This window comes from Silurus meridionalis, chromosome 4 (genome assembly GCF_014805685.1).
Source record: "Silurus meridionalis isolate SWU-2019-XX chromosome 4, ASM1480568v1, whole genome shotgun sequence".
Classification (NCBI taxonomy): Eukaryota; Metazoa; Chordata; class Actinopteri; order Siluriformes; family Siluridae; genus Silurus; species Silurus meridionalis.
The window spans coordinates 26,880,698-26,892,891 of record NC_060887.1 but is presented as its reverse complement, the minus strand read 5'-3'; the positions used below and the strand labels follow the sequence as shown (position 1 = coordinate 26,892,891).

General features: G+C 37.7%; 2 protein-coding genes across 2 annotated transcripts; one reads left to right on the top strand and one right to left on the bottom strand.

The window, feature by feature from the left end:
- Nucleotides 1-881: 881 nt before the first annotated feature.
- On the top strand, nt 882-3,866 carry clec3ba (C-type lectin domain family 3, member Ba). Its single transcript, XM_046847742.1, has 3 exons — nt 882-1,106; nt 1,274-1,390; nt 2,767-3,866. The coding sequence occupies exons 1-3, from the start codon at nt 1,013-1,015 to the stop codon at nt 3,165-3,167; spliced, it is 612 nt and encodes a 203-aa protein (XP_046703698.1). The 5' UTR covers nt 882-1,012; the 3' UTR covers nt 3,168-3,866.
- Nucleotides 3,839-12,092, bottom strand: cdcp1a (CUB domain containing protein 1a). Its single transcript, XM_046847740.1, has 9 exons — nt 11,877-12,092; nt 10,058-10,255; nt 9,484-9,825; nt 8,959-9,321; nt 6,428-6,625; nt 5,964-6,341; nt 5,192-5,542; nt 4,943-5,027; nt 3,839-4,861 (listed from the first exon to the last, which is right to left on the bottom strand). Exons 1-9 carry the CDS (start codon nt 11,947-11,949, stop codon nt 4,393-4,395), a joined length of 2,457 nt encoding a protein of 818 aa, XP_046703696.1. The 5' UTR covers nt 11,950-12,092; the 3' UTR covers nt 3,839-4,392.
- Between the last annotated feature and the right edge of the window lie 102 nt (nt 12,093-12,194).

The window sequence follows — 12,194 nt, the reverse complement described above, 5'->3', positions numbered from 1 at the left end:
AGCCCCATGTTGCAAGGATCTATACACAATTCCTGGAAGCTGAAAACATTCCAGTTCTTGCATGGCCAGCATACTCAAAGGATATGTCACCCAATGAGCATGTTTGGAATGCTCTGGATCGGCGTATACAACAGCGTGTTCCAGTTCCTGCCAATATCCAGCAACTTCGCACAGCCATTGAAGAGGAGTGGACCAACATTCCACAGGCCACATTCAACAAACTGATCAACTCTATGCGAAGGATATGTGTTGCACTGCGTGAGGCAAATGGTGGTCACACCAGATACTGACTGGTTTTCGGACCCCCAATACAGTAAAACTGCACATTTTCGAGTGGACTTTTATAGTGGCCAGCCTAAGGTACACCTGGGCAATGATCATGCTGTCTAATCAGCATCTATGCCACACCTGTGAGGTGGATGGATTATCTCGGCAAAGGAGAAGTGCTCACTAACACCGATTTAGACAGATTTGTGAGAGAAATAGGCCTTTTGTGTACAAAGAAAGTCTTAGATCTTTGAGTTCAGCTCATGAAAGATGAGGGCAAAAACAAAAGTTTTATTTATATTATTGTTCAGTGTATCTACGTTAGTGAAATGTTTACTGTGGCTGTTATATTGGTTCGGTGTCTATTTTTTTTCTATCTCTTTCTGTTTGTCCGCAACATAGCATAATCGTCAGTACAACGGTTTTTGTTTGCTTGTTTGTTTTTGTTTTTTATTATGTTGTGCAGTATTAAACTAAAGTTGAGAAAAGCATATCTTGAGTAAATTGCATACAGCTGGTTAGATATGGGTGTGGGGATGTGGAAGAAAGTTGGAGCTCTGCAGTGTTTACAGGAACAGGGGGGATAGTACAGCAAAGGTTCCCTCCTGTAGGCGTTTCATTTAAGTCTCACACAGCTCTCACACTGGACATGTTTCACATCGCACAGGCTGACACAGAGCAGAGTTACTTCAGCTATTAGATCTCTCTGTTCACATACAATTTAAGAATCCAGTTTAAAGTAAACATGGTATTAAGGGGTATTGCCTTGTTCCTGTGTATAATGTGTCCTGCTCATGGCCTGCTGGAACAGAGCATACAGACACAAAATGAAACAAAAGGCAAGTATACTAAGAAAATTGTATTTCTTTTTTTCTAATTCTATTAGTGTACTCATTAAGGTTAGACAAATGAATGTTTATTGAAATGTATAAAATGGTAAATAGTATAAGAATGTATGATTAAGTGTATGCTTTGCTGAGTTGTTTGCTTCATGAATGTTTAATAGATGTGCTGCTGGAATCAAAAGACGCTCACAGCACTGCCATTGAAGAGCTGAGGAAAAAGATCGATGAGATTGTGAAGGATTTGAATATCCTGAAGCAAGTGCATGCTCTGCAATTAGGTACTGAATAAAACTGGCATGATACAATACATCTACCTGTAGAGGGCAGTATAAAATAATAATAATAATAATAATAATAATAATAATTGTGCATTTATAGTGGCCATGTGGCCTCTTAATGTTGTGCATTTACTGTATATTGAACTTGTCATTCTGCTGAATTAGGTGTGTGAAAAAGCATTTTGAGTTGGGGACACTGAAATTACTGCATTGACATTATTTTTCAACAAACTAAATACAGCACTACATTTAGTGGCCCCATTCTAATATTAGAATGACCTATGCATTTACATACATTTTTTTCCACATAGACTGTAAAATCTTTAGTACATCTGGGCTCTTATAAAAATCTAAAAACATTATGTAATGTCACAAGTCTAGTTTTCAGTGCAAAACATTTCCCATTTACAGTTTAAAACTTAGCTCTGAAATGCACTTCTGGGATTATATTTCATGAATTGATTAGCAAAGTATTTATAGTCTGTTTTTCAGAATTGTCTAACCATGCTAATAAAATCTAAGAGGAATAACAGCTACAATTACTGTTGGTTACAAATCTGAACTTACAAAACCATTCCAACACCTTCTTACAAAACAACTTCTATCAATTACAATTGAAATTTCCCAAGTAGTAATTGATGCAAAGGGATATTGCTTCTAATGTTGTCAGGTTTAATTTATTTATTTTTTATGACAAGGCCATGTGTGTGTTAAACAAATTTCCAACATGGAATTCCCAGTTGAATCACTATTCCATTCCCCTTTTTTAATTGGAGGTCAGTTTTTTTCCCAAATGCTGAGTATAAAGGATTACAGCATTCACCACAGTGCTCTGAAACACCTGTGTACAATAAAAGTGTCATAAGTCCTTAGTATAATGTTACCTGTTCCTGGAACAACCCAGGATCTGTTAGAACATGAATGATAGTCACAATTAGATTAGTTTCCTTTCCACAAAATATGGAAATGTTTTAGCAGTGATTACTTGTGCAATGGAAATACTTTACTGTTTATTGTTACTCTTTAAGTATACCATATTGAATGGATGGGATGCTGTGGCACTGCTGTCATTTGCCTCCTCACTGACTGAAATTATAACTCTTGCACTGTATATCACACTCTATTCCCCGAGCCACAATATTTCATCACACTATCAAACATCTGTATGGACAGATGGCAGTCAAACCTGGTAAAGTTGTAGATGTGTATACATATCTTCTTGTGGATGGTAAGAATACAGTACAGGGGCTTTTTCTATGTACATTTTTACATTGCACCAGATCAATTGGAATTGACATTCCTCTTGCCATACATTTTAGCATCTGCTGGTTGTCTTTTAAAACTTTAACATAGCCTTGTCATCCTTTCTATTCCAGTTTGTCTGAAAGGCATTAAGGTTCCAGGCAAGTGTTTCCTGGCCAGCCCAGTAAAGAAGAACTTCCATGCTGCTACTGATGATTGCATATTACAGGGTGGCAGCCTGAGCACTCCTGTTACAGGCAATGAAAATTACCAACTTTATGTCTATGTGCATGAGACGATTGGACCCATGGAACAAATTTGGCTTGGCATCAATGACCTTCTGAAAGAGGGAGAGTGGGTTGACATAACAGGGTCCAGGATACGTTTTCAAAACTGGGAGACCGAAGTCACCCGTCAGCCTGTAGGTGGCCGCAGCCAGAATTGCGCCTTCATGTCTATTATAGACAGTGGGAAATGGTTTGATGCAAACTGCCGTGCTGAGAAGGCCTTTGTCTGTGAGTTCAATATTGTCTGAGCTCCTGTTGCTCCTTTTTATCTTTAACCATGTCCTTTAGACATGAAAGTAACAGCTTTGTATAGTGCATTTGGTTTCAAAGGCTGAAACCTGCCTAATAAGTAAGAAACAAGCTGAACTAAAAGCCAACAGTGGTGATGAGAATGCCTTTGCTAACAAGCCAAGCCTTTCGTATTACTTTTTGTTACACAAGTAGACATTCATCCACTCGTTTTTAAGATATCTCTTACTAAATAGAAACAGATGCAGAGTCAGCTGAATTGTAGAGAATCTAGTCCAAAAACATACTCAAAATGTGATTGATCTGTTCAAAAAAAGAACAGAACCTGATTTTAAATAACAGAAATACAGGCATTTTTGCGATTTGTGTTCCATACTGATTTTTATTAAAACTTATTAATGGCTTGTTATAAAAACTGATCAGAAATGATCAATTTACAGTAAGAGGCACTTACTTCTGGAAGTCCATGCAGGATGCATAGTTTTTCACAACAGATACTGCAGCTCTAATATACCCATTCATATTTGCAGTTTGCCACATTTCTGTACACTGCTTAATAAATCAAACTACATTTCTTTTGGAACTGCACTCAGTGCACAGATTCTGAACAGTTCTTATTGTAATAAGTGATGTATTCCAGTTAAACAGATTACTGCACTCCACAGTAATGTCTAATAAAACATGTTTTATTAAGAGTTACATAATATGGCTCTTGTTGCTTCCAAATAACATTACGACACACTTGCGCCAGATGTGTAAATTATCTGGCGTAATACTGACATCATCTAAACTTAAAAATAAATATTCCTATTTATGTAACTTACTTAAATGGAGCATTTTGGTCTCTAAACTCCCTTTACACATATAAGCTAATTTAGCACCTAGGGTGCACTTTATATGCGTCATATGTGACAAAACATTTTTTTTAACCTGTAAAAAAGGTGGTAGTAACACTACCGCATTCATCACAACGCTTCTATTATGTCGCACAAAATAAATTGTTAAAAGTGATACATTTTCATCAGTGTCTTTACATGTATTTTAAATCAATTCAGCATTTTGTGGTAATAACAAGCAGAGATGATTCAAGGCACATATTTAGTCAAACGGGCTACACAGTACACAAAGAGACAAAGTAGTTAAAAAATAGACATGGTCCTCTCTATGTTTGCTTCCAGTGCATTACAAGATTTACAGTAATTAAAAACTCTCCAGAAATTCTTATTAATCCTGTTCTTCCTCTGTTTTCACTACTTTCTGAATGTTTGGCACAGTTTCCTGTTGCTGAATGGCGTCACCTCCTATGATTTCCTCATCTGCTTTTTGCTTGTCTTTACATGCCAGATTCTCTTCTGAAGTTACAGGTCTATCAGGCATATCAGAAAATCTCTGATGCCCAATGAAAGGCCTGTAGACCCCTACCTCTGGCTCCTCACATCCTCCATTCTCTGTTAAAGGCTGCTGTTCTATAGGTCCAGTGAAGCTCCGGTACACACCTACAGCTGGCTTTCCAACCTCATTCATTTCCACTGAGTCTTTCAAAAGATGCCCATATACCATGTGGTCATCTATGTAATTATAAATGTGAAAATCTTCATCCTCCGTTTCCTGTGGAATCCTGTTAGTGCCTGGTAGGAAGGAATGGCCATTGGGATTGTACACTGCGACCTCAGGAGCCCTCTGCTTCTTTTTTCTGTTTAGTGTAAGAGATAATACATTCATGACCAGACTTTCATGCAGATTAAAAGTGATGTTATTCTGGACATAGACTCACCTTCTTATACAAAACACAGCTAAAGTGATTGCAATCAGCAGCAAAACAACACTGACAACACTCAGGATGATGCTCAAAAGCACACCTGAAACAAGGTAAAACTTATTTTTATCATGGCATCAAGGTAATACTACATAATACACTTAGGTAAATGTAAGACTGTGGCCATCCTTTACTGTGTGAATCAACAACACCAAAAGAGAATGATGTGAATAGAAAAATATCAGAGATCAATAAAGAAATTTGTACTTTTGCCTGTGTGCAAGGTGACCTGGCTGACCACGCTAAAGCCTCCTTTCAATGGCAAGCAGTTGGACATGTTGAGGTAAAAACTTTCTGACAGAACCACATTCTTAGGATTTTGATCTTGCCAGCTGTACATCTTGTCTTGTGATCGTTGCCTGTGCAATTTAATGTATGCGGGGCGATTCTTACATGTGAGCTGGCTAACATTGGGAAAGCTCACATTAGCCTCAAGCTGTGCAGGGAATGAGACAAACCAAGAGACAGTGGCATAATCCTTCATTCCCAATGGCCATGCTGGAGTTGCTAAGAGCACTGGTATATCCTTTTTTGGCAAGACAGTGAAAATGTAGTGCTCTGAAACAAAAGAGATAGAAATACGTGACCACTTTACAAAGATATCTGTTTAAAAAGGAGAGTGATCATTAAAAAAATGAGTTCAGCCAAAAATAAAATACAATTTATCCTAAAAGTAATCAATCAGACTAGACAATTTGGGAGTTTAAGGTTTGATTAGTTATACACTGGATTCCAATTAATGGAAGTCTATGCCATTTAAAAAGCCTTACATTCTGTCTTAAATATTTGTCTATAACACCTTTACATCAGCTATAGAATTTAACTAAAGACATAAACAGGCTAGTTTAAAAACATTAAATACTCTATTCTCTATACTCTAAAGAGTTGTCTATTCAGAATGTAATGATTCAAATCTAAAACAGCCTTATACATAAGTTGAAAAAACGAGTGTCAAAGTGTCTTCTGTCTGAGTGTTTACCTTTTATCGATTTAATAAATGAAACTTGTAAGAGGGAGTCTGTGATCCGCCTTAAACTCTTGCCTCCTGCAGGAGAAGCACTCACTGTAATGTTTGCAACATTGATTTGGATCTTGTGAATAGCTCCCTGAGGACAAAACTGTCCAACAGTGACGCCTTGGGGCTCATATTCTGACACAGTCAGAAGTACAGTGTTGTTGCATGTGTGGCCAGGCACAGACTGCTGCAGGCTGCCCGCTGATGACAACAGCTCCACTGCGCCATGCTGTGGGCCATACAGGTGCCATTGGACCTCTTGCACAACTCCCATGATGCATTTCTCTAGTGAAGGCACCCGTAGAGATCCAGGGGATGGGCAGTCTCTCAGCTGCTGACATTCTGGTAATAAAACGATAAATGAAGAATTATTGTCTCGTGGAAAATGGTCATGATTAGCATTTTCAAAAAAAATTTTAAGGTCTTACTTATAGTTTTGTTAATAGTGATGATCAGGTCCTCCTCCTTGCAGTCGATAAAAGATACAAAAGAGATCTTTTCTGCAGTAATGGTAGCTGTCTGCTGTGCCAATGAATTCAGTTTTAAAATACAATCCGATTTGGGTTTCTTTTTCATTATGAGTATCTGTAGTGCCTTTTCCCTCTTCAGATCCACAGTACAGCGCACTGAAACAGTGACAATCACCAAAAGCTTTTTATAGATTGAAAAACACAGGAGCTATTAAATTTATAAAAATTTCAAGAACTAGTGTAAAATGGACATAAAATTTGCAGGCGTGAGATTAAATTCCTTGAAGAAATAAATGGGGTTTTTGGTTTCTCTATAAAAGTTGACTAATGAAATGGGACTTTCCAAATGAAGAACTGACAGGAACTGGAGTCATCCAAATGACTCATTATTACACATCAACAATACAACAATCATATAACTATTACTGTACAGGTAACCTTACTATTAATTAGAAACCTGTTTCTTACTGAGCTTTTGTTTGAATTTTTGTTTAATTCAACTTTGAGATGATTGAAACAGACCTTTTATTAAGCAATTAACTCTTAACTTTCTGCTCTTTCTGAGTCTCTCTTTAGTAGTAGCCAATCAAGACAGGCATTTAGGCATTCATGAGTGTGTAAGCACAGCAAACAATAAAAAGTTAAATAAACAGTGGACATCTGGTGAAAGCAAATAAACCCAGGACATCACATTTTAATGGGATTTAAAAGAATTATAATACACTGCACAGTCCATGAAATATGGTCAGATGTTCAAGCCTTCATCTTTATCATCATTATGTGATACCTTTTTCAGTGTGAACTTGTTAACTGCGTCAAAACAAGCCATCTCTATTTGTAAACGCATTTTAAATGCCAGAATAGAAGGGTAAAATAAAGAATAACTCATAATTACACAGGGATGAACACAAATAAAACATAAAACAGAATTAAATAGGATACTGCATAGCCAAAAAGCAGTGATAGTAAAGACCTGTTCTTCCTTATGCATTACATGTCAAGTCAAGTTTATTTCTCTTAGATATTTTCTAAATTCATTAGAATTGAGATATATTGTAAGCTGTTTAAAAATTAAGCATAATTAGGGCCAGTTCCCTTTCAGGAACTCGAGCTGCTTTAACAACGCTTTGGAAACCTTTCTGCATTGTCCACGCTCTAAATGATGTGTGTAATCCTGCGTTTTCTATGTCAATTGTTTGTCCAAAAATTAAGGCTGCAAAAAAGATTAAGCACACCTACCGACTGTGTGTTCCTCCCTGCCCCGCTATATTGGGGGGGATACACACAGGCTTTGTGTGGCTTGTCTGGGAGCGAAGCATGCGAAGTCGGTTCTTGAGGGAGCCCACTGTGCACATTGTGATTGCATGTCCACCCTGGTGGGACCCAAGCAGGCTGTGTTAATGGAACAAGAAGTAGACACTCTTCTGAGAAAGGAGGCCATAGAGGTGATCCCTCCATCACTGTCAAGCAGTTACAGAGACTGCTTGGGCTTATAGCAGCAGCATCTAATGTGATTCCACAGGGTTTAAGACCCTGGGAATGGCGGATCCACCCTAAGGTGGTGAAGCAGACTTCGGAGAGATTCAGCAGGGCTCAAGTAGACCTGTTTGGGACTCAAGAGACCCCTCTTGGGCTGGACGCCATGGCTCAGGCGTGACTGAGGCTACGTCTGTATGCCTTTCCTGCCATCGCGCTGCTTCTGGAAGTTATAGAGAGAGTTCGCTGGAATGGAGTCTGTCTCCTCCTGGTGGCCCCGCGGTGGCTGGGCAGACCATGGTTCGTGGACCTGGTAGCCCTTCTCGAGTACCCTCCCTGGAAGATTCTTCTCAGGAGGGATCTCTTCTTTCAAGCAGGGGCGCAATAACAGCTCTGAGATTCTGGTCTCTCCACCAAGGTGGTAGAGACCATTCTCCAATCCAGAGCTCCCTCTATGAGGAGGTCATATGCTGCGAGATGGCATTTGTTTAGTGTATGTGCAATCTGCGCCAATTGGATTCAGTGAACTGCCCGGTTGGTTCAGTGCTGGATTTGCTTCACAAACAGTTTACCAAAGGGTTGGCTCTGTTAGTCCTTAGGGAGCCATGGTTACATACATAACTTGGAGATTTTTCCTAACTAGCCCTTTTTTTTCTTTAATCCAGAATGTTATTATGTTTTGTGCATTAACCCCTGCTCTAGACAGCTGCGTTTCCCCCTAAAGCATCAGCTATAAACTACTACTGGGACTGCCATTGTTCATTCAAATATTTAGCACTCTACAAATCTTTAATAACCTTTAATATTCTTCTATAGTCTTTATTGATTTATTATATTTCTTTAATTACTTGACCCTGCTCAGAATAGTTCTAGAGCATATCTGTATAATTCCTAAAAGCAACTGTGATTAAACAGTTGCCTTGTTCCATGCTTTTGCCGGGGTACAGTGAAATGCTTTTTTATAAACACATTATAAAATTTTATTTTAAAAAGGAGCATTAAACCACACTAACCTTCACTGCCTCTCCGGATGGCAGATATTTTGAAATGCAGAGTGAGACTAGTGGAGGAGGATTGTGTGTCTACATTACAGTTTTGCAGTGAAAGATTGAACGAGCCCTGGTGCTCAGATAGCTGTGCCTCACTCAGTTTTTTCACAAAGGTCTTGCTATGTAGCTGGTACTCCATTCGTGTATCCTTTGTATCACATATGGGCTCAGTGTAGTTCAGTATGTGCACTGATGAATAGACCTTGTTTGAAACTTGGAAGGCCCATGTGATTAGACCATCATCAGGAAAGCTCCCTGGGTAGTTTGGTGAAAAGAATTCCTGGGACGATGGCTCCTCTGGCAGGGTGACGTTGATAATCGCAGGTGCTGTTGAAGAGTAACCATAATGATTATACTGCGGTAGTACAGGCCAGGTAAAATATTAACTAAACTTTTATATGTATAACCATCATATGAATATTTCTGCTGGCTGATCATCTGTACTACTTTTTCAACAAAGACCACTGTGTTTCATTAAAGCGTATTTACATGTTATTTGCGATCCTATCGATACACCATAGTTCGCTGCGTTCAGCTGTTGTTTTCCAGGAACCTGCAAAGACACAATGCCTTCCCGAAGCACCTGCATGCTTTTGATTGTGCCCTGACGACAAAACTTCCCAACTGTGGCTGTGGCTGTAGACACTGTGTAGATGTGTTTGTCTTGACATTGCTCTGTAGGTTGGATCTGTCTTAAACCTGCTTTGGTGAAGTCCAAGCCAAAAGACTTGTGTCCCTGGACTTTCACATTCCAGGTAAAGGTGCGGTTAAAGTTTTGGAGAGAAGGGTAGTCCTCTGCAATGATTGTACCATTACACGTACTGGCACATACTGCAAAAAGAGATAAGGTCAGTGTTGGTCAACTGAACAGTTTAAATATTTTAGTGGAGGAATAATGCTTAATAAGTGTATGCAACACTAGAACCCAAATATAAACCTGTATCTTTATAAATGTGCAATAGAAATGTGTGTAAAAAAAAAAATCTGAATAATCATTGACATAAAATATTTGTAATTCAAAATTGTTGGTATGTGTAGTAAAAGAAGGAAAGACATGGTCTACCAATGTGCTGAACAATCTCCACCATGAAGGCTTTTTCTGGTTGTGGACAGTTGAAGACCACCTCCATGCTTTTACTGAGCGTCATAGAGGACTTGCACGACTTTCCGATACACACTTCACATTTTATTGGCAAAATCGTTGTCTTATTTATATGTATGGTTGAATTGCTGTAAAGAAGTATGGAAAGTGCTTGACCTCCTGAAAAAAAAATAAAAATAAGATTTTAATAGTGTGGTGTCAATCAAAACCAAAATAGAAGTCAATGAGTACCTCTAATCCACTATATACAGTAGATCTTATCCTTAATACCACTTAAGGTGTTTTATATAAAGACATGGGTGATAAGTAAAGTTCTTCTACACAAATATTCGATACAATTCATTGTGTGTTTTAATATCATTGAGTCATACTTGTTATAACCACAGCTCTTCCCAGCTTTCTTAAATTCACAAAGGGGTTTGAGCATTTGGATTGCATGAAGATGCAATTGGAAATTAAGGTCAAAATACAGTTAAGTTGTCTATATGATTTTAGCCTTAGGTCTCATAATAATTATTTTCCACAACTGTGTAATGCGTTTACAGCTGTTTCTTTGCAACATATTTAATGGCTGTGAAAGGAATAGAGTTTAATTTTATTGATGCCAAACAGCGATTTTTTGTCACAATGATTTAATTAGCATCTGTAATACTATGGTTTAAATTTGTCTAAAAAATTAAACAGGATAAATGAACAGTCTCATCTGATTGTCTCACATTATATCTTACCAATCAAGTATTTACACTCCAGTAGTAACTATGTGTTTGATAACAATGGTAATGGCATGTCAAGCTCAAAATCAGCTCACACCCAATGTAACACATAAAAATTAATTACTATGTCATTTTAGTTTTGCAATGAATTTCATGTTAATACACATAAGCATTATGTTCTCTTCACTTTTCTCACATAGACACCATTTCTAATCACAGTACAGCAGCTGAGTGGGGCTAAAAGGTTTACAATAAAAACATTTCATTTTTCATAGATCTACAAGGTCAAATTAGGTTAAATATTAATTATGTTCAACATATAATTGATAAATAATTGTGTTTTGATATACTCCAATTTTACACCCTATTTTTACGTCCTTTAAATATAAGGTACACAGAAGGTACAGCAAAAGGGTCATATCACATAATGTGCATCTAAGAAAAACAGATATTGTCAAACTTCAACTAATCAATTTAACATAAAAATGATTTAAAACATAAATTTTTTTAAAACTTTACACATTTATTTCTGGCTTGGCAAATTCTGGTAATAGACACGTTTACAGGTCTACCTGTTTTTAAAATAAATCACATTTCTGGACATTTTTGGGGTGGAAATAATTTGTTTTTTGGACATTTTAATTCTAAGTAAGGCTATTTAGGAAATCACAACTAAAGCAATCGTACAATAATGGAAAGAAATGAATGAAACAAAACCACACATACATACATACATACACACACACAATATATATTTACTTATATATATATATATATATATATATATATATATATATATATATATATATATATATTTTTTTTTTTTTTTTTTATTATACTAGAACAAAACCGGATGAAACACTACCCTAATCTCGGTGCAGTCTAATAAACCCAGACTTTCTGGTTTGACAAATCATCCTTACATTATAAGTTGCTTTGTAAAATAAGTTTTCTAAAATATAAATATATCATTTCAACGCCTCCTGATAGACTTTATACAGCGTGTTCAGGTGGCAGGATCCGGTGCTGACGTTAAGTGCGTAGGGCATGAATGAAGTTGAATTTACCTGAGATTGAGATGATCCACAGCGGCCAGTGAACCAGTCCAAAAAGAACCAGCATGTCACCAAACAGCCTCATGACTTTCCTCCTCCGTATGGGTTAGAACAACTGAGTGTAAATCTTCTTCGCCATACACAACCAGATCGATAAAAAAAAAATGCGGCCAACTTCCGGGAATAGAGCCGCTTCCACGGTGTAGTTTCTCAGGTGGGCAGAAAGGGATCCGCCCTGTAGCTACACTGAGGAGCATGCGGGAACAGTAGACGGCCACAGGGCAGGGATTTCAGTAAGGTGTTTTAAAAGCAGTGTGTGGGTCGGTCAGG